The 23,210-nt window shown below is 41.5% G+C and overlaps 1 protein-coding gene across 4 annotated transcripts; it reads left to right on the top strand.

Moving 5' to 3' along the window:
* The first annotated feature begins 2,899 nt into the window (after positions 1-2,899).
* LOC148041467 (uncharacterized) lies at positions 2,900-6,807 on the top strand. 4 transcript variants are annotated; one of them, XM_087679876.1, is made up of 5 exons: positions 2,900-3,189; positions 3,474-3,916; positions 4,708-5,396; positions 5,475-5,694; positions 5,829-6,807. In XM_087679876.1, exons 3-5 carry the CDS (start codon positions 4,983-4,985, stop codon positions 6,383-6,385), a joined length of 1,191 nt encoding a protein of 396 aa, XP_087536002.1. In that variant the 5' UTR covers positions 2,900-3,189; positions 3,474-3,916; positions 4,708-4,982; the 3' UTR covers positions 6,386-6,807. The 4 variants fall into 4 exon arrangements, with proteins under 4 accessions (XP_087536002.1, XP_087535994.1, XP_087535977.1 ...); XM_087679868.1 differs by having other exon boundaries at positions 3,474-3,935; XM_087679851.1 differs by lacking the exon at positions 3,474-3,916.
* The last annotated feature ends 16,403 nt before the right edge of the window (positions 6,808-23,210 follow it).

The raw sequence follows: 23,210 nt of genomic DNA, 5'->3' as shown, positions 1-23,210 counted from the left end.
AACTCATCATCCTCATTGATCCAATGAGATGGTAGATTCCTTTTGACATAATGCATATATTTTATCATCCTCTTTCTTTAAAAAATGGTAAGGTGCACCACTAGATAAGAGATTGAATATTTCTTCACAACGAGTACTTTAGATTTCATGAGTCACATTGCCCAAACTTGTGGGCTCTCTTTAAAAACATGCAAAGACACACTAGCTTGCTTCCCATTGATTTTGCAACTTCCTCCTCTCCAAAGAGCAAAATTATTTTGTTTAGAATTTTGGGGAGATGATTTGTTTTAATTATAGCTTTTTGTTGGCAATATTGGGCATACACAAGTTCAGTGAATGCTCAAACACATAAAAAATGGGCCCAAGTGTATAGATGATGACTTAAACAAATACTACATATACAATGTTGGTTGGCCCCCCTCTCAACCTTTTCACTTGGTCTTCATAATAATAATTTGCCCATCTCACTAGGTCTGAGTTACAACCAAGCTGTTGTGGACTTTGTTTGGTGAGCATGTTCGATATTACAGAGGCCAAGAGTCCACCATCACAAAATAATAATTGAGGTCAGTCTTCACCCAATAAGCTCTCAAATCAATATCGAAGCTCTATCATCCATAAGCTTCCCACCTTATCTATTGAATATCATTCATCTTTGAAAGCTATTGGACATTGACTTGACATCAATAAGGGGTTAAGCAAGACTTTGGTCAAATAGTTGGCAAGCCCCTAAGACCCTTTTCATGTAAAGGGGTCTTAGGGGTTAAGCAAGGCTTTGATCAAATAGTTGTGCAAACCCCTAAGACCCCTTTCATGTTAAGGGTAAGTGGAGTTGTGATATAAGCTAGCCATAGGGGTGAATAGGCTCTAAGAGCCTCGTCTTACCTTGGGATGATTGGGAAAACATGGTAAAATCCTTGCCATGCTACCTACACAATTGGAATCGCTACAAATTCCAGCATATATTATAGCATATATTATAAAGGGTTTGCGAGAATATTGAAAGCTTAAGTTTCTCCATTATCAAAGGTGCACCTCCTTACAATTGCGATGAGTTTTACTCCAAAGGATTCATCTATTTTCCCAATGTGGTTGAGTGGACCGAGGCTCTGCGACATCCTTTGATTGCCCAAAAAGGAATCAAATCCACAACATAAAAAACCAAGAGTCATTCCCATGCTACCTCTACAACTTGGTGGAAAGTTGATGGTAACAGGAGGTTGTGCAAACTTGTAGTACATACGGTAAGTCCACTTAAAAGTGAACATATAAAAAGAATTTATCAAAGTCAAGTTTGTGGTTGTTAGTTCAAATAAAACCATAGAAACAAACTTAGTCATGTAAGTATTCTTGTCCCAACTCCTTGTTGAAGGCATCATTAGAGTCAAAGCTTATGCTTCAAGATCCACATTGATCAAGTTGTGTCCATATGTTTGACTTGAGGAAAGTAAAAGTTGCATTTGAAGCATCCATCTCCTACTATTCAACTCCAAATTTTTCACATGCTTGGGTTGAGCAGCAAGGGAGTTGTTCATGTTAGCTTGGTGGATGCAAAATAAAATTCCAATAACCTTGGAGGCCACTTGAGGAGGTTCTGAAATGTTAAGCAAAACAAGAAGAACTATAGAAGATCATAACCTTGTTCACTTTTCCTTCCACCATTTTTTTTGCCCAATGGAGTAGAGCCCCAAATTTGGATGCAAACTTAAGATTGCATTATAGAATTCTTTTGCGCTATGGTCCATGCCAAGTTCATAAAATATCTCACTCTATTGGTTTGTGACTAATTGCAAGTTTCTAAGGACTTGAAACCAACCAAAACCAACATCCACTTATCATGATATGAAAACACTTGCAATGGGTTGGGTCATACCAAGGCCAATAATGCTTGTAGGAGTGTGATGAAAGATTTGATAATACCATGGTCGCATCCCAACACTTGCAAGTTTAGATGTGATTTGGGACAAAAAATATTGTTGACAAAATGTTAGAAATTTTCATGCGATTGGACTAATAGGCATCAATGAAGACCCTAAACCCTACTTAACCCTGTGTTAAAACCACCCATTTTTGTAAGGGTTTGTGGGGATTGTGGAATCGTAACAAAACTGCACTTGGTACTCGTCCTTGTCTTGGTGAGTGTGACAACATATGTGTGTGTGTGTGTGTGGGGGGGGGGGGGGCACATTATCTTCCTCCCTAGGCTAGGTGTGACTCGTGTCAACTGTCATGCCACGCCTAGAGTGTATACTTGGCTTTCAAAGTAAAGGTAATTATAATTTTAGTAAGCAAGAAGGGAAAAGGGCTTGTCACAACACATAAACTCAACCAATTTGACTTCTAAAAGGTTTGGCAGGTCTTATTGTAGCCCTACTCCAAGCAATAAGGGCACCCTTCACACAAGCTTGTTTTAAATGCAAGGGAGGCAATTGTGGGTAAAAATTAAGCATAGTTTACATTTGTGGACTTCTAATGTACGCTATGGGTCTTTTGGAGATTGGCAAACGTTACATAACTTTGGCCATAGTTTGCTGCATTTACTTGCTACAACTAGTCACGATGCATGTCACTTTTCTTCAAGCTTATGTGTTCTCTATGGTTGACCTTTAACATGTAAATACCATTGTTTGTGGAGACCAGTCATTCGCAAATAGTGTTGTAATTTGAGATGTAGATTCAAACTCGGCGCGTGAAGCCCCTCTAACAATGTGGCAATGTGGAATGAATACAATCCTGGACAATTCTGTTATTAGTGGCCTCAAATTTTAATAGATGTCTTCGATTAAGCTTCAATGTTTTAATAGATCATTGATGCCTAAATAGTTAATTGACATTCAATGTTTTATGTTAGGAATAAGGATTTTGAAATTATGGGAAAACGAGAAATGTATTCTTTTGCGGGGATGATGACACTAGGCAGTTACGATGCCCTCAGTTGACTGGTTGGTTGGTGGGCCGGCTGGTGCCGCTAAAGAACAAACCGGGGCACGCCGCTAAAAATAACGACTGTCCACTAAATTTGGCATTTCGATTGTCTGCCCCGTCTCCCTCCTGCCTTAAGAACGCCTTCTCTGCCTGAATGCTGTCTCCCTGTGTAAGGGAGCGACGGCACACCTGAGACCGATCTTATCACCTGCAACAAGACGGCACGGCAGCGCTCCAGCTCGTCTTGCCATAGCTCATCATCAGGCAAGCCTTGATCTCTCTTTTTTTTTTTCGTAAAAAGCCTTGATCTCTCTCTCTCTCTCTCTGCCGGAACGCAAAGAGCGGCCTCTTCAAATTATCAGCATCAATGGTGCTAGTTTCTGCTCTAACCATCACGCTTCTGCAGAAATAACAGCATCGCTGGTGCTAGCTCTTGCTCTCACAATGGCCTTTTTGCAGTTATCTTTTCAAATGATCACAAATAACAGCATTAATGGTGCTAGCTTCTGTTCTAACCATGACATTTTTGAACTGATCCTTCCGTGCAGTTTCAGTGACAGTAGAGATTCAAATCGCTTCTATTTTGGCGTCTTATCTCTATTTTGAACAAGAATGGTTACTCCAATGGCGTCTCAGCAGTTTCCATTTCGATGTTTTTGAAATGATCCTCTACAGTAAAGCGGAGCTTGAAAAGCGTCTCTATTTTCACATCTTATGCCGATTTTAGCGTACTGCTGCGAGGCACAGCTTTAATCCTGCTCCTATTTTTGCCTCTTCTCCTCTTTCGGTGTACTCTTTGAACTTTCTAGAGCTTCTCTTCCTTGATTGATCCGTGCTTATCAGGCCTGGAGTCTTATTAATGTGCTCGCTTCTGCTCCTATGGCATCTCGAATCTACAATGATCCGCAGTACAGTAAGGCAGAGCTTTAAATCGCGTCTATTGGCGCATCTCATCTCGATTTTGAATGGATTGCAGCATGGCAGAGCTTTAGTACGCTTCCGTTCTCGCTGTAACTCTTCTTTTCCTCATCCTGTAGATTACGCCATCCCTTCTCTCCCTATCCGTGCTAGCCACACAACGCGTTGCGTTAGGCTATAATTTTAACTATATGCTTTCTGTTGCGTGTGGTATTATTACGCTTATCAAAAGCAGGCCGTGGTTAGACGATCGAACGATAAACGGCAATGCCTGAGTTATACCTTGTAATGCCATAATAACCAACGCTTGGTGTTCAATTGTAGAGCTTTTGTGCCAGGGTCAGTCATGATAGTCTAATGCTACCATACAGTGAGAGTAGTTGCGATTCCGATAGAGATGGCTCGTATCGGAGGTAACGACTAGAAGGTAATGAAAGTCCAATCAGCTGCAATAACAATTTGGCTAGGAAGAGTATAGAAATAACGGCTTGGGAGATAGAAGGCGAAAAGCCTGAGCTTCCACTCGAGTAACCGGTTAGTGTTCTTAAAACAGTGAAATTTCTTCAATTCTCTTTAAATGTTTTGGTTTGGTAGCTTTGTTAGTCTGCTGGTTCTCTGGCTTGATCAGGACGTTACCGTATGGTAGGGCTAGGGCTCCTTTCTCCTCATATCAAGCGATGCTCGTCACTTCGTTTTCCATAAGTTGTTTCGCGGTTTTATTGATAGCAAGTATATGGATAACATGATGAGATCTAATTATTTCTGAGATTACAATTTGTACATTTCTGGTCTGCTTTTTCTCATAGAGAAAGCGTTTCTCTGACATTTCTCACCTTTGTGGTGCATCTATTTCACCTTTTGCAGGCCTGCCTGCTCTGTGCGGTGGGGAACTTGAGAGCGTTCAGTTTTGATCAGAATCTCCTCGTCTGCGTTTCAAACAGTTCTTTCTCTCCGGGTACATTATCTCTTTGGGTGATTCATGATGATGATGATGATGATCCGTGCTTCGGCGTCTGCGTCTACAAAGAAGCTTCCTTAAAGGCTCGCACGGAAGAACAGGTGCAGCAGTTATACTCGTTATCTTTCTCTCTCTCATACCTCTGTTCTTCCCTCCTTCCCCTTCACTTTTAGCCCCCGGCATGCCCGGCCTTCCCTCCGATCATCTGAGCGATGGTGGCTCCGATTCTGTGCAACGTCATTCTCCTCCCCGTCCCTTAATTTTTACGGCAACCGCCGAGGTTCAACGCATGCCTCAGCACCCATCAACCACGCTTACTAGCCCTCTCAATGCTGTGCTACTAGATCGTCTCAACGGCAATTCAGGAGTTCCCGGAAATCCCCTTGAAACTTGCCCTATCACCCTACCGCCTGTTGGGCCTCAGTCTACATCCCCTTTTGGATCTGGCTTCAATGGCAGCGCAGAAAGCGAGCACGATTTGGCCGCTATGGTGCATGACTTCATGGAAAATGGGAGCTGTGGATCCGATTTTCTAGAGAGCAGCGATGGCGAGAATGGTGTGGCAAATGGCCCGAAATTGTTCGAAAGCCTCCAGGTAATGTGCTCTAGAAATCCAATGATGAATTGTCCTGCTGTTTGTGGGACTATATGTTGACATTCCTCATCCTTTCAGATCCTGAAATTCAATGCTACTCCTGTTGAGAAAGAAGTCCTCTCTATGCTCACCGTCCTTGCTTCAGCAATCAAAGAGGTAGACCTCGTCTGCCTGCAGCCTGGTGCAGAATGCAAAGGGGGCTGTATCCGGCGCTTATTGGTGAAACATCTTCGGCTTTCTGGTTATGATGCAGCTATCTGCACTTCTAAGTGGCAGAATTCTGGCAAAGTGCCTGGGGGTAGGTATTTTATATTGCCACATCAAATGTTCCTCTGAGTGCTGGCTTCTTGAACCATCTCTGCTCGTATTTTGAGGACTCAAGTCTTGCCCTGAAATTGCAGAATTGCCTCTTAACAGTTGCTTCTGTCGCAGGAGAATATGAATACATTGATATCGTTCCTGAGGAGGAAACCAGAACAGGGGAAAGATTGATTGTGGACATTGACTTCCGCAGCCAGTTTGAAATTGCTCGGCCCACCCATTCATATGTGGCTGCACTGAAGTTTCTGCCTGTAATATTTGTAGGTTCTGAAGCTAAGTTGGTGCAAATATTGCAAGTGATGGCAGAAGCTGGAAAGTTGTCCCTCAGACAAAACTCAATGCCCTTACCTCCCTGGAGGACTCTAGATTACATGACTGCAAAGTGGATGTCTCCTTCTGAGAGGCGGCTTGTAGATATTGTTGGTGGCTTCAATAGCCTGTCTCAAAGTGCTGCTCAGTGGGGAGAGCGCATTAGGGCAAAACAATGCATGGAACAGTTGAGGCATTTGAAGCTCTGCATTGCTGCTGAGTCTGAGAAAGTGCATACAGGAAAGTCTGACAGAAATAGAGCTTTCTATCTGGCAAAGAGCTGGAGGTCCTTTATCAGCTTACCTTTCTCTGAAAAGAATAACCTCGTGAAGACAATCATGTCTGAAAAGCCAGATTGAAACTTTCTTGGTCAGATGTTACTCTTATATACAAAGATTGTGATACAGTCTAATTATATCTCGGCGTCCTGGCATTGTGCACACATGTAAGTCCAGTGTATAGAGATGAGATTGTGTGAACGAAGCTACATACCAAAGTGGGATGCTGGCAATCCATAGACTTTTTAAAAATTCTTTTAATATCTACAGAATTATGACTATACAAAATATACTGCAAAATCACAGGAGAAGCATTGTTTTGAGAGCTTAGACTACAAAGCTCTGAATAAGGGTGTTGATGTTCTTTAGGAAGTTTCCTTCAGCAAGGTGACGGGTGTAGCATTCTGGTCCCTGTAAGCCCTGTTTCTTGGAAATAAATTGTCAAGGACCTTTCTTAATGCAACTGGAGAGGTCTTTTCTGAAAATTTGAAGCTTCTTTTTTACACTATCTTATACTTGCACTAAATCCATGTGGCTCCCTTTTTTTAATTTTGGTTCAAGTCCCTGCAACCTTGTTCATTCTGTCAGAAGTGAGCTCTCTTTCTTATGAAAGGGTTAACCTCTATTATCTCAACTATTGAAGCTTTAACCTTTGCTATAGGTCCCTATCCAGTTATGGACCATATTTTCTGACATCCAACTAGGTATTTGTAGCTTGGAAGACCATATCTGTCTTATGTTAAGTATTTAACTCTTTATATTGATTAATTTGCTAGCTAGGAGAGAGCATGCTGTCATACATTTACAACTACAAAGATACTTTGGTGTTTCCTTAACTGGAATTACAAGCTTGAGTGGACTCTTTTCTCAATTTCAGACATCCATCTGGAGTTGCATCATATGGCTGAACATACAGATGTGTATGCATGGAGGGGGAGGGGAACTGCAGGGGAGGGTTAAATGTATGAAAGTTGATTATTTGTCTTGAGTTATAGATGCACATTGGCTTTGAAAGGCAGAAATTATATAATTCAATGGAGTCATCTGGAGTTCTACATGGGTTTTGGCTTGGAGAAGCAGAACAGTAAACAGATCAGAACTATAAAGTCTAGACAGGTGGGCCCCTTCAGCATTTAGAAAAGCACTCACTGCATGATATAAGCATCCAAGCCAGAACAGTAAACAGATCAGAACTATAAAGTCTAGACAGACGGGCCCCTTCAGCAATTAGAAAAGCACTCATTGCATGATATAAGCATCGTTATGTCTTATGTGCTTGTTTGAATTTTACAGAATGAATGTGATGTTTGTATCATTGATTTTTGTATGATAACTATTTTCTTCTGTTGTTGCAAAACACATTCATCGAGTAATGCGGAGCATCTAGAAAGTTAATGAACACCAGTGCATTGGGTTATTATTCATGATAGCATGTTTCTCTAGGTTCTGTGCTGCAGTTTTTGGTAGAGCACAGGAGCGTAGTGCTCATGAATAGAAAAGCATCTTAGGTGTTTACTCATTACACATGAAAGGAACTGCTCCAAAGTGTTGAAGGAGCAGTTTTGCATCTATGCAATGCTGATAAGGAACTTGAGGAGAGGTGAAATCCCTCCTACAAGAAGGCACATGTGGCTATTAGGGCTGGTAGCATAGAAGAGCAATTGACAAGAATCATTGCTGAGCTTTCTCTTCATCAAAGCAGAAGAATGATTTATGTTCCTTAGAGCTGCTATGGTTCCCTCGGATGGAGCTGTGTTATACCAGGTTCAGCCATTTTGGGTTGGCTGTTCACGAATCCTAATTTTGTCCGTAGATATTCTCAGCCTTGTGTTATAAAATCATGTATGGGATCGGGAATTGAGGTGTACCTAGAGGATTATGACATGTTGAAGGCCAAGCTGACTGGGGGGATCATTTCTAACAAATTCTCTATCTTTCTTTTGTTTGCTTGTTAAGGGTGAGGGCCAGCATCTTAGTTTAGACATCATAGGGGGAAATAGTAGTCCCTTTCATGTGAAGGGGTGGGGCCTCCTATCTTATTGTCTTATTACTGAAATTTGATTCAAAGCATCAACCATAGTTTGGGTTCTTTCTACCTTTGAGACAGCTAAATGTTGTGGCTTAAACCATTATTGATTCAAATTTCAGTCAACATATAAGGGAAGACATGAGACTCTGCATGCTAAAGAGAATCTCGAACTTCAAGAAGTCAATCATCAATATCTGGAAGATAACATTCAAGCAAGCTGTCCATATCAAGAATGCAGAGACTTGGGGCCTATGAACATAGTTGGGACTTGGAAAGCTTTGAAAGCAGCTATAGCCTCTTTGGTCCTTGTTTTGAGTGTTTGGATCTTGAGAGGATAAATGCTATTGTTCAATGATGTCCTCAGTTTTCTTATTTACATGGATTTTTCTAGAGAAGATGTAAGAAGAACACTGAAAGCATTGCAGCTTCACTGTGTGATCTGATCTTGAACTACTCTCAGTTCAACTGATCTGCAAAGAAAATCCATGCCTACAATGAACTGAACTTCTTGACAGCAGCAAAGACCATACTGATTATTCCTAATATTTGAGAACAATTGAGGTCCATTGTGGTGGGTCTGAAGATGGCATTGGTGCAATTGTGATCAAGGAGGACATGTAACTTTTGAGAGTTGGTTACAACCAACTTTGGGGACCTATGAGAAGGAATTATTCATTGTTCAGATTGTTTCTCACACTAAAGTTGTTAGGAGAAACAGATGGGATAATTTGTTGACTATAATGATTGATATCACCATTGGATATCATCTCATTCTTATTGAAATGAAGGATTTGTATTGTATAGATGAGGATTTACGAAGTTTGTGAATGTTGCAGTATATGCCTTCCTACTCTAAGGAGGGATCTTCAGTGAAGCAAAGATAGCTGTGTGTCATGAAAGCTTTATTAAAAGGAAAGTTATGGAGTACAACCCCATACAGGAATTATTGCTACTCCTTGTATTGGGGAGATATCTTTTGGCCTAGACTTTGGAAGGAGATTGAAGTCTTAGTTCGAGGATGTATTGTCAGAGAGGAAGGGGGAAAGGGTTGGAGAGTGGCCAGAGGTAGACGAAGTAGCGGACATTGTTGAAGATGATAGTGAGAGGGAGGGAGTGCAGGTGGGCAGCCAGTTGTGGTACTATTACTAGTGGAAAACCCATGCAGTGGCCACGTCCAGGGGATCCTTTCTTGGGTGGATCTAGGTGGACACCCCTTGATGGGTTTTCTTTGTGAGAGCAGGGAAATTATTTCCACCTTTTGGGATCCCGCTTATCCTTGAGTTGTATGGTTTTTGAAATGTGTTTTTTACAGTGTGGTATTTAAAGACAAGTCTTAAAAGAACTGTGACTGGTGAAAAGGTGTTTGGACTCACAAATTTGTTTTCTACTTTCCCCACGGAAATACAAGGGAAATTTCTTTGTAGGAAGAGCTTGTGTTGCAAGCAGAGGCAACATGCATAAAGTTGGTGGTTGTTTGCCAAGAGCTCACTCCTCAATTAACAATGTGCAACTTTTTTATTTATTTATTGGCCAGGGATGGGGGAGTTGGGTGGAACGGGGTTTTTTGTGGTGGGGGGGGGGGGGTGCGTTTGGGGGTTTATATTGCCATTACCAGAAGGCATGTGGAGTGAAGGTCGGATTGTCTGGTGGATCCAGCTAGCATGCATGGAGGTTTTCATGGTCAGCAATGGGTTCTCATACAGAGTACCCCTTGTCAGGTCACGCACTTAGCAGCTAGCATGCATGGAAGTTTTCATGTTGAGCAAGGTTGCTTGCATATCCCTTCTCTGGTCTGACCCTCTTTTTAATTCTTTCCCACCTCTCTTCCAGGTCCTTGTATGGCGGCCACCTTGTAATCTCTCCAAAATGTGAAAGGTCTCCTTCAAACCTTCCACAGTCATCTTGAGCCTTCAGAAGTGGCTTGTATCTACCCAGGCCGTGTTAGAGGGGTTTGGGCGCCCTACAACTTTGCTAATCTAACAAATTGTTTTCATTGAGAAGGAACAAGTGGTGATAGCCAAAAACCTCAGCATTCGGGACTTGAATGGAAATTGTGGTAGCAAGCTTGTCTTTTTACACGAGTGGAGGTGGTGGACACCCTCATTTCAGTATGAGGGATTGAAGATTCTTCATGCATCTACAGGACGGAGCAACTCTCTGGTGGGAGTTGTATATAAAGGCACATGGTTTGTGCACCTGAGCTAAGATACGAGTGCTGCTCAGCCATTCTTCATCACATCACTCTAATGGACTACATGTTGCAACAAAGAAAATAGTTGAATTCTTCCATTAGAAGCAAGACAAGAATGTGGACATTTGCTTCATGTGCCTCATCGAGTTCTTAAAAATTTGTATCCTTTCAGTCTCTTTAATGCTGAATTGTTTCTAAGCTGTTTCTAAGCTTGTTGACAGCTTACACATTGCTATTTCAATAGATGAGGAGGTATATAGATTGGCTTTCTTGGGGCATGCCATGGAGACTGCTAGGTATGAGAAGAGAGATGAAAGAAGGGTGGTCAGCATTGCTGTCAAGCCAAAAGAGGAGGATAAAGAGAAGGGCAAGTCTACAACTACTTGGATTGTGGGCTAGATTGCCAGAACAGACAATTACAATCAATAAGATAAGTGTACATCTTGCAGTTGGGCGAGATTTGCCAGACAAGACAATTACAATCAATGAGTTGAGAATGATTAGCAGGGAAAACTCTTCAAAGGTGGCAGCTGCATGTGTGAAGGCGAGGGAAGCAGTGAGAGAGAACAAAGGAGAACAAGTATTTCACAATCCAAGCAAGTGGGGGATATTGTCAAGGACTGGCCTAGGACACTAAAATCACTTCTGAGGCAAAAGTCAAGATGTCAACCTCATCCTCTATTGCCATGGCGTCTACCTTTAGTTATGCCACACATTAGATGTGCACCTTCCTTGGATAGACTTGATTTCGTGCTTGTATAGAATCTTGTGATTTGCTTGGTAGATGATGTGCAATCAAGAATCGATTTTGAAAAAAATGTTGACATAGTGTAGCAGGTAAAATGGAGGTGGCCTTGGTCAAATCTGATAGAGGGCTTTGAGATCAAAGATTCTCTAAAGTCATCTCTTCTCAATATTTGTGTGAAATCATATGGCAGCTTAGCTTGACTGTATAGGCTTTGTCATCACAATCTTGGGTTGTATGTGGCAGGTCGTGGAGACCTGGAATGGCATTGTTTCTCCACTTGTGGCCAAGCTTAGTGAATGGCGATTTAGAAGGGCTGATGGTGTATCTTTTGACTCTGTGTTCTTCCCCTGCAACATCAGGAAGGGCAAAGTGATTTGACTTCTCAGTTGGAGTTTACCTCTAATTGGAATGAACATTGGTTGTCTCATGTCATGTACTTTGCAGAGTACCATGGTCCTATTTCCTGATTCAACCTAGATAAGGAGGAGCTGGGGTTAATAGATTGTTTTGATGGTCCATGGATTTCTGGAGACGAGGTATAGGGGATTTGATCTTTGTGGACTGCAGGATTGCATTTGTAACAACTGTTTGCATCATAAATATATCGAGTTCGGCCTTCTTTTGAATTAGTTAATATTTTTTGGTAACGTGCAAGTACGTTGAGCATTTCCTTTGGGTTCTCTCATCCTCCCTTGAGTTGTGAAGTTTTCTGGATACGCATCTAACACTGCACTCAAGCTCCGGCTCCAGTGGTGAAGCCTTCTTTCCATATGTGCCCTGCTTCTCCAGCTCCAATGGTGAAGCTCTCTTTCCGCTTTGCAGGGTCCTTGTGGGCTTGTAGCGGGTGAGTTTGAGCTCAAACAACCAGAGCTTAGTGCAGATTCTAGAGGGTCTGAGTGTTGGGGTGCTTCTTTGTACTACCCATTATCCAGATGAAGGTGGACAACAAACCTGTTAGATTTCTCTTCTCAATCTTGACCTTCATTGGAGGGAACTAGTTGATACTAGCATAGCAAAGCAGTCCTTCCAAGTTATGTGCCAAGCACATTTCCTTGTTTTGCTCACAGATTCCTCTTCAGCTCTTCTGTTGGAGGATTCTAATTTGACAGTACATTCACTCAGATACTAATTCTGCTCCTGACTCTCATGGTTTTGTAGCATCAGTGCCACAAGGTGATTTGAGAGATGAACATGCAAACGCTGTGTGGCTTGGTGGTATTTCTATGCTGTTAGAGTTGGCACTTGTAGTTACATCTTAACATAGCCCACTGGCAGATTCCCGACTCTACCTCTGAACAGCAATATTGCACCCATCTCACAGCCTGCACAGATGAGTATGAAATGAACTACTAGGCTTAACCATGATATATGGCAAAAGACTATTCCTACATCTAGAGAAACCGTTCCTTTTCCATGAGTCCATATGGAAGCTTTGTGTGCTCTGATACCAAGTGTTATGCACCTCCATCATTGGAGGCCTTCAGACATTGTGGACTCCATGAGGAAGACAATGCTTCACATTCACCTCCTTCTTGGCTAGATACATGTTTGATGATAGGTATGGAGTTCCAAGATTATTTGCATCAGGTATGGTTGTAGCGACAATTCTCCAACTTTTGAAAACCTTGCTTCTAATTTATCCTGATTGGTTGGTGAGGCTAGCCATCTCTCCAATCAAGGAGAACATACGACATTTAGTATGATAGGCAATCCATCTTTGTCATCTTAGCCAAACCCAGTGTCAGGTTCATCTAACCCTTTAGAGTTATTTGAAACAAAATCCTTCCTTGTTTTTTCTCTTGGTATGCAAGATTTGGATAATGACATGTTTGAGTGTGTAAATGAAAATCAAGGAGGCTCTTGAAATTGATGCACTTACAGGTATATCTGACACTTGTTTCATTTGAGCATGGTATTGGCACTTCTTTTTCTCAAATTCCTTCCATCGCTTCATCTTTTGGTCATAATATAGATTTTCTTTCTTTTGCTTTCAATAACTTAGAATTGGACTCCACATTTGTATCTAGCACGTCAAGATTTGGATCATTTGTTTTAGTTCCTCATACTTTTTAAAAAAAATCACCACATGTTAGCTATCCATGGGTGAATGCAACTTTGCTCGCTAGTACATCAATAGCAAAACTTTCACCTTTTAACACTATGGCATTACACACATCCACAAGTACAGTTGTGATGGACATTCCCCTCACTATACTTGGACATTCATGCCCCATCCATTGGCCTCCTAGACGTAGGGATTTCTATCTTGTGCTCATGATGTGCCCTTTCCTCATTCTATGGGCTGCTCCTATGTATGGATTTCCATCCACGTCCTATCATGTCCTCATCCCTCTTGCTTGAGCTACACATGCAACTACCATGCCCATGCCATTCCTTGTCAGTCCATGTCCACTTTTGGATCCACTATGCACACATCTCACATTCACGGTGGAAACTCTAGGTTTAATTTCCAATAAGTGTACTCCACTTTCCCTAGCCTACCAAACCTAGTCTCCCTATTCCTCATTCAATACTATTACTCTCCGTGCTATGACCAAGAATGCCTTCATGGATGATACTCCTTGTAATGGGTCAAATTTTGTAACATGTCCGGACCTTGACACGTTTTTGTAGCCCATCGGGAGGGAAATCTAAAGGACGTTGCTTGGCACTCTTGAAGGATGTTATAGGTTTAGTCAGATAGCGCCTCCCGAGTCTTCCTCGCAACAGTGTATTGGTTAACCCTCTAAGCATCAACTTGAGTTTTTTCGGGGTTGTAACAGATATCATTCTAGCAGCCTTCTAGCATTGGTCTTTAGATGATCCACTTTGCGTGCCCCGACCTTGACACGTTTTTGTAGCCCATCGCGAGGGAAATCTAAAGGACTCCGCCTGGCACTATTCAAGGATGTCATAGGTTTAGTTAGATAGCGTCTCTCGAGTCTTCCTCGCAATGGAGTGTATCGGCCAACCCTCTGAGGATCAACCTGAGTTTTTTCAGGGTTCTAACAGATAGGTCATTCTAGCAGCCTTCTAGCGTCGGTCTTCAGATGATCCACTTTGCACAGAACATCTAAACCAAAGCAGGCCCGTACCGCACTTGGTTCAAAGGGAATGGGGAATGAGAGGGATGCACTACTCAACCTCTCTGTCCATAGGGCGAAGTTCCATTTCGGCCCCCTAAAATAGTATGAGCCAGGGTTCTAACCTAAACATCCTAAGGTCGATGTCTTTATTGACTTTTTGAGAAGCCTCTCGGCTCACCGGGACCACCTAGCCATTGGGTGTATCCGTCAGGGATTTGCACCCACCCACTTCCCTTGGTGATAGGAACATTTTTAGTTTTTTTAATTACCTAGGAGCACATTAATGAAGACGTATGCAAACAACTTCATTGATTAGTCTCATTAGATACACGTTCCTTCACGTAATCTTATGCATCGACATGAAGACAATATCAGACAAGTTTTTTCAAGGAAAAGCAATTATTATATTGAGAATCCATATGAAGTACAAGTTTTCGTCCACTGTACGATTCGGAAATCCCTAAGGATGTTGCTTCATTTTTCCTCCAAGATTCCGCCCTTGCACTAGTAACAGGGGCCTCGAGAATCCATCTTGAGTCATGTAGACCATTTGATAGGACTCGAAGGCTGGGAATTCACAGCTAGAGCCTCCCTAGCACCCAAGCGTCCTCCTACGATCAAACTAATCCATGGAGAGACCTCTCGTAGTGGGTTCGGTCCACATTCTCTTCATGGTTATTTAGAACCCCTTGGATAGGCTTGGTGCCCAACTGGGGGTGGCTTGGCACGCCCCTCCAAGAATTTAACCTGATTCATTATACAAGATTCTTATGAGAGCTTTGGTCAAACAATCCTTTCACAAACAACGCTCTTAAAATTACAAGCACAAACAATAATGTGGGCGAGTGCTCAAAACAGATGCTAAGGTGGTGTTCCTTGAATACTTAGCATTCAACCTTTGGATTTTCCTTGCCTTGATATCGACTGCAATGCCCCACTATGGGGGGTAGGGAATACCCTTGTTCCATCCCTCATTCTTATGCAATAAGAACGAGAATTCTCGCAATTGAACTTACATCCAATTGGCAACACCCATTAGTTTCCAGATGGTAAATTTTTCCTAAGTTCTATAGCTCTTGGGTTGGGTTTTTGGCAAAATCTAGATAATCCAATCTAAGATCCACAAGGACCGATTGAGGATGGCTCCACCCTCTTGAGAATCTGTTACAAATTTCAATTCCCTTCCAGCTTCCATTAAGAGTTTCTTCCCTCAAGGGTTCTGTGGTGGAAATCTTTCGCTCGATCCTCTTGCGAGGGTAAGGGGTAACCTAGTTCATTTTAATTAGCTCTTGCCCAATTGCAAGCATTAGGTACATTATTTGATTAGTGGAGAGGGTCCTTCCTTTGACATTTGATGCGTCAATTTAAGTGGTATCATGTCTAAGAAGTTTGCCTAGAGAGATTCTTGAATCTAGTACCGATTATTGACAAGGTTTGACCTTTTTGCTTATGTTGTTTCGACTAAAACTAATTCGACTTTGTAACGCTTTTTGATCTATCTTGTGGTTGAATTCTTAGTTTGTTATAGTCAAAAGAATGACCTAACGAATTTTCCTCTTACAAGCTAGCTTTAGTACAAATTACGATGAATACCACATCCTATGTGCAATACAATCAAAATTATATCTATGATATCAAGAGAATCAGGATGCCGGATTTAACACCCTTGAGAGCAAGTGCTTTCTCTTTAATGTGCGATCCTTCATGCTTCATATGGAGATGCAAGCTATCTTTCCTAAACAGGTCTTGAGATGCCATTCCTTACATTAATTCAATTCTAGAAAATTCTTTTAAAGATGCATCTTACAACCAAATGATATTGGCACATACATCTTAAGAGAGCAACTTTACGAGTCAAAGATGAAAACTTTTATATCTTCCTATGAGTTACTTTACACATTTATCCACTCTTTGTGTGTGGATTTATGCAAGCTTTGTTAGTTGCATGATTTTATGAGTGTGAATGACCTACGAATTATAAGTTGCACTTTTGCAGAAATAACTCTAATATTATGCACCAATTTATTCAATTCCATATAGGAAAAACATGATCATTTTAATAGACCATTTCAATGTAAGATCATTTCAGTGCAAGGAAATATAATCTTTCACAAACGAATCTTTTTCCTTTGTTTACTATTTGCTACATAGGAAAGATTATCAATAGCACACCTGGTTATTCAAGGATGTATTATCTACACCCAAACCTGAGTTGTTGTTTGTTGTACTGCCTCGATTGGTAACTCCGTTGGTGTTTGTGGGATTCCCATTGACACGAGGCAATCTTTGCTTGGGGGACATCCTAGGAAACCTTTCCTTGCACGTGTGTCCTTGGTAGATGGCTTGATGATTATATGCCTCACAAAATTTGTGCATGGGAGCCCCTCTCAAGGGGGAAAAAACTTGGAAACTTATGGAAGCTTCTTCTCTCTCACTCCTACTCTCTCTCTTCTTGGCTACGTAGCTCGAGGGGGAGGGTAGGGTATCGCATTCCACCGTAGGGGAGGGAAAAGGTTTTTATAGGAAGAAGGGGGGATGGGGGTGGCGGTGCCCCCTCTCCTCACTCTCCACTTGACGGCTTGCATGGCGGTGGCCAGTTTTGGACTGCCTAGGTGGAGGAGTTAGGGGAGGGATAGTGGGGGGAGTGAGGTGGCACACGTGTGCGCCTCCTCCCTCATCTCCATCATCATCTTCTTCTCGTTTGCTTCCCCTTCCTCCCGGGTGTCGTTGATAGGGGGGAAGTAAATACAATTTGAAAATTTGATGAAAATTTATCTTAGGGAGAGGGGGGGAGGGGGTTCCGATGGAACACACTTAAGGGAGGGTTCTTTACTAATTTCACCACTTGGCCTAACTTTATGCAACAACTGCTTGAATCTTAGTGTCTTTAGGACCTAGTCATCAGTCTAGACCCTATGCTAGGCCCTCGACTAGCTGACCTTGATCACATACGTCAATGGGGAGTCGCAATGCTACAACCAATACTGAGTTAATGTAGGGTTTGCTTCTTGAATTACATTCCCAACTACAACACTTTCCCCTCGCATTTGAGGATTGGAGTCATCTTTTTTACCAATGTGCGAAAATAGATCAAACCCCTAAAATTGATCAATGTGTCAGATTCATCTAACCCTTTTGAGTTATTTGAATCAAAATCCTCCCTTGTCTTTCCTCTTCGTATGCAAGATTTGGATAGTGACATGTTTGAGTATGTAAATGGAAATGAGGAGGCTCTTGAAATTGATGTAGTCATGTATATCTAACACTTATGTTTCATTTGTGCATGGTATCAACACTTCTTTTTCTCAAATTCCTTCCATCGCTCCATCTTTTGGTCAAAATATAGGTTTTCTTTCTTTTGCTTTCAATAACTTAGAATTGGAGTCCACATTTGTATCTAGCACATTAGGATTTGGATAGTTTGTTTTAGTTTCTCACACTTTTTCTTTTTTATCACCACATGTTAGCTATCCATGGGTGAATGCTAGTTTGCTCCTTGGCACATCATTAACAAAAATTTCACCTTTTAACACTATGCATTACATACACCCACAAGTATGCTTGTGATGGACATTCCCCTCACTATCCTTAGACATTCATGCCCCATCCGTTGGCCTCCTAGATGTAGGGGATTTTATCATGTGTGCATGATGTGCCCTTTCCTCATTCTATGGGCCACACCTATGTATGGATTTCCATCCACGTACTATCATGTCCCCATCCCTCTTGCTCGAGTGACACATGCGACTACCATGCCATTGCTATTCCTTGTCAATCTGTATCCACTTTTGGATCCACTATACACACATCTCATAGACATGGTGGAAACTCTAGGATTAATTCTCAATAAGTGTACTCCACTCCCCCTAGCCTACCCATCCTAGCCTCCCTATTCCTCATTCAATACTATTACTCTCGGTGCTATGACCAAGAATTCCTTCATGGATAATACTCCTTGTAACGAGTCAAATTTCACCACTTGGCCTAACTTTATGCAACAAATGCTTGAATCTTAGGGTATTTGCAAACCTAGTCATCGGTCTAGACCCTGTGCTAGGCCCTCGACTAGCTCACCTTGATCACATACATCAACGGAGGGCTCGCAATGCTACAACCGATATTGAGTTAATGTAGGGTTTGCTTCTTGAATTACCTTCCCAACTACAACAATTTCCTCTCGCATTTGAGCATTGGAGTAATTCTTTTGAGGAATGTGCAAGAAGAGATCGAACCCCTAAAATTGACCAATGTGTTAGGTTTGTCTAACCCTTTTGAGTTATTCGAATCAAAATTCTCCATTGTTTTTCCTCTTCGTATGCAAGATTTGGATAATGACATGCTTAAGTATGTAAATGGAAATCAAGGAGGCTCTTGAAATTGATGTCCTTACAGGTATATCTAACACTTCTATTCCATTTGAGCATGGTATTGGCACTTCTTTTTCTCAAATTCCTTCCATCGTTCCTTCTTTTGGTCAAAATATAGGTTTTCTTTCTTTTGCTTTCAATAACTTAGAATGGGAGCCCACATTTTTATCTAGCACATTAGGATTTGGATAATTTGTTTTAGTTTCTCATACTCTTTCTTTTTTATCACCACATGTTAGCTATCCATGGGTGAGTGCTTTGTCCTTGGTACATCATTAACAAAAATTTCACCTTTTAACACTATGCATTACACACATCCACAAGTATGGTTGTGATGGAAATTCCCCTCACTATCCTTGGACATTCATGCCCCATCCATCGGCCTTCTAGACGTAGGGATTTCTATCCTCTGCTCATGATGTGCCCTTTCCTCATTCTATGGGCCACTCCTATGTATGGATTTCCATCCACGTCCTATCATGTCCCCATCCCTCCTGCTTGAGCTACACATGCCACTACCATGCCCATTCCATTCCTTGTTAGTCCATATCCACTTTTGGATCCACTATACACACATCTCACATGCATGGTGGAAACTCTAGGATTAATCTGTAACAAGTGTGCTCCACTAACCCCACCCTGCCCATCCTAGCCTCCCTATTCCCGATTCAATACTATCACTCTTGGTGCTATGACCAAGAATGACTTCATAAATAATACTCCTTGTAATGGGTCAAATTTCACCACTTGGCCTATTTTAATGCAACAACTGCTTGAATCTTAGGGTCTTGTGGACCTAGTCATTGGTCTAGAGCCTATGCTAGGCCCTTAACTAGCTCACCTTGATCACATACATCAAGGGAGAGCTCACAATACTACAACCAATATTGTGTTAATGTAGGGTTTGCTTCTTGAATTACATTCCCAACTACAGCACTTTCCCCTTGCATTTGAGCATTGGAGTCATCTTTTTAAATTCCCTAAAAAGAATAGGTTTTGCACATATTGCTAGAGATTGGGACATGTAAATGAGGATGTCATACTAAGACTTAGGGTCCCCTAGCTAAGAAATCACAACAGGCTACAAGTACCTCTATTGACCTTGGTTAATTGAATGGGCTATACACTTCCTATTGTTTTTGCCCCATCTACTTCTCTTGGATATATGCCACTAAATATGGTGCATGGACAACCTCATGCACCTTCGCCTTGATTTCTCACCACTTGCACTCTTTGTATCCATTTTGAGGTCTCCTCCCACATCCCCACCTAGGACCATTTCCTTGCCTTGATAGGAGTTTCATTGGCAAAGACTTGCTAATGGCCATGTACGATGGTGGGCACACTTAGGCTATCACCCTTAAGGTACACTACACTAGTCTCATACTAAGGACTCTTAGTTGTTTAGGCTAATGAGCCAGGCTCATAGGTTACTTTGTCATTATTCTTTCTTTCCTCTGCCTTCTGTAGCATTCACTCACTCCCATACTCATTCACTTTCTTCTTTGTTTTGATATGAAGCATCCCACTAGTGACCTTTGTTTTTGCAAAATTTGATCCCTTTTGTAGGGTTTTGTATTTTAGTCTAGGACTAATATGTAGGACTATATCAATCCTTCTTGGATTGGAGACACGGGAAGTTCACCATTCCTTTGTAGTGTCATCTTTCTTGGAGACTTACTCTTCTATTATCATGGAGGCTTTCCCTCCCAAGATGGATCTTGCGACATCTCTTGATGTCATGATAGTGGTAGCTTCTTCTTAGCTCCTCTAGTTGGGGTGCTTCATCCACATCCTTCTTCATGGTTCTCAACACCACACAAATCAACATTAGGTTCCTCTTCCTTCTTCGACATCAATATCCTCAGTTGAGAGGGGCTTCATACCCTTTCTTAGTATTCTATAGGTTTTGGCATTTGTCACGACATCAGTCTCCCTTTTTCATTGTATCTTCCCTTTGCATTGCTTGATTATTATAACCTTTGTAAAAGGGCACTTGGGTAAGTAAACAAATTTTCCACAAGGGACATTGTCCAAGTGGCATCTTACTACATGCGCATTCTCATCATGTAGCATTATTCTTTGCATCTAATCATACAGTGTATCCATAAGTGGATCTTAAGCTATTACCATCGATAGTTCTTTCAACACCTTACCATCACATCTATATTCTTTTTCTCCCTTTTCCCCTGTCATCGACACCCTCAAGTGGTCTAGATACCTTGTTTGTTTTGTAATGTGTTGGATCTAACCATCCCTTTTTCATTCTCTCATTGGGGAACCTTGATTGAATGCAAACCATGCCTTAGTCCCCCCCCAAAAAAGGTTAAGTTTAGTTTCATTTGCCTTTGCAGCCTTGGTAGGCCACTAGGCAACTGACAAGATCCCTTAGTTTGATGCCTTGACCTCTTTGGGGTGATCACTTGGGATCCCTTAGTAAGATAACCCTCGCCTCTTTTAGTCTTAGTAGGCCACTAGGTAGTTGACATGTACCCTTTGACCAATGTCCTGGCTGTTTTGGGGTGGGACACCTTGGGGTAAACATGGTCTTAAGCTTTTCTTCCAATCCCTTTTTAATTCTAGTGTTGGGTCTAAGAGGGGATATTGAGCTAAAAAATCATTAGAAATTTATTAGCTCTTTAAAACAATCCCAAAACATGGCAAAAAATGGCATTAAATAGTACACGAGTCTAGAGAGTTTTTGTGTCCCATAAGCAAAACTCTAATTTAGGAGGATTCGCCTGCATCTATAAATATACAAGCTTCCCACCATTCAACTTATCCTTGTTTTGTAGGTCACATTAGTTCTCACCCTCTCTATTGTCATTGATGCCTTGTTAAGCTTCAAATATTTTGCATCTCCCACATGGGAGAGTAAGTAGGAACCTAGAACTCCAAAAATATCTTGCTCTAGATCTACTGTAACCAAGCACGTAGCCAAAAACTCTTATGGCTCGTTGCTTCTCCACTAAAATTATATTTTCCACTCCTTTGTTGAAAGCTCGAGATCCAATCACTTCATAAATAGCTTTAAAGGCCATTATTGGTAAAATTGGAGAGCTTAAGAATTTGTTGTGATAAATTGTAATAGTTTAATTATTTCACCTTGCAATATAGTGGCCAAGGCTTTGATTTTTTCCAAGCTTTAGTGGCCTAGAACCCTTGACTCTTCCAAGAAAGTTGTCATGGTCTTTAGTTTCAATTTGGATAGCAACCAAAAATGTTTTTTTTCCAACAAGTGAAAATCTTAAAGTTTTTTAATCAATTAAGCCTAATAAAACATTATTATCTTTTCAAGCAAACATCTTTAAAATATCTTACCTGCCTTGGGGGTTTCATCTTCTTCAATAAGGCTCTCATCATGAATATTTATTGAGCTTTTTGGCTTCTTCTCTAAAGGAGACTTTAGTTCATCTTCATACCCCATGTTGTTACAGCCCAAGATAGAAAATACCCAAAAAGTCAGAAATGGAAGATAACCCAAAGGCGAGAAAAGCGAAAAAGAAAGGCAAGCTCAGTAAAATGTAGGAAAAGCCTTAATGCAAAAGATAGTGTACAATAATTAGTGCACTGAATATTCTAGCAAAGAAAGCGCAGGGCGCATTGTAATTCATTTTGTAAAAGAGCGCCAGGCTCCCTCCTATGCAATTTGTAAATGTAGAAGGGAACACGTGAAAGAACCGTGAAAGGAGGGAAGAAATAAGGAAAGAAGACCTTGGCCAAAACGACCAATCATGTAAAAAGGGATGGGTGTCCAAAAGGGGAGGAGGGTATGTATAAAAAGGTAAAAAAGGAATGGAGAAGATCTTTCTTGTGTGTGGCCAAAAGTAGCTTTCCTCTTTTTCTTCTTCTTGCTCTTGCTTGTGGTGCTTGTGCTTGAGAGAGGGAGTGTGAGAGTGTGAGAGAGTGAGTGTATGAGGGTGAGGGACCATGATGGAGAAGCTCTCCATCTTCTCCTCTCTTCTCTTCTCTTATCTCGCACATGGCGGTAATGGAGCATGGAGCTTGAGGATTGAGCTTTCTTGAAGCATGCATTTGGATTGTGGAGCTATCAGAGTTCTTGAAGGAGGAGGTAACTCAATCGGCATGGAGGTTAGCTCACTACACTTGTAGGTGTGAGAGCGCATACAACTATGTGAAAGGTAGCCATTGCACTAGGCTTGAAATGCTTGAAGCAATATATGGTTCATGGGTCTTGGTGGTTGAGCAAAAGTTCCCACATTTTGGTTTCGTTGTTTGGGACCAACAGATTCAAGCTTGAGTGCTTTCATGCTTTGAATCCAACGACGAAGTAGGAGTTCAACTCCAAAACAACACTTGGTTTTGGGTAGGAAGAGAGGGAGTCGAAGATCTCTTTTGCGGATTATTTTAGGTGTAGGAAGCTTTATATGCATTGGTTAGAATAAGAGTTGTGTGTTTTGCATCAAATTTGAGATGCTAAGGTTCGGAAAACAAGGAAAAATATGGAAAAGATAACTCTTTGGA

The sequence above is a fragment of the Lygodium microphyllum genome, chromosome 1, assembly GCF_053477565.2.
Source record: "Lygodium microphyllum isolate KBCC chromosome 1, Lygodium_microphyllum_v1.1.10, whole genome shotgun sequence".
Lineage (NCBI taxonomy): Eukaryota > Viridiplantae > Streptophyta > Polypodiopsida > Schizaeales > Lygodiaceae > Lygodium > Lygodium microphyllum.
Note: the sequence above shows the minus strand (reverse complement) of the source record. Positions and strands in the feature narration are given on the sequence as shown.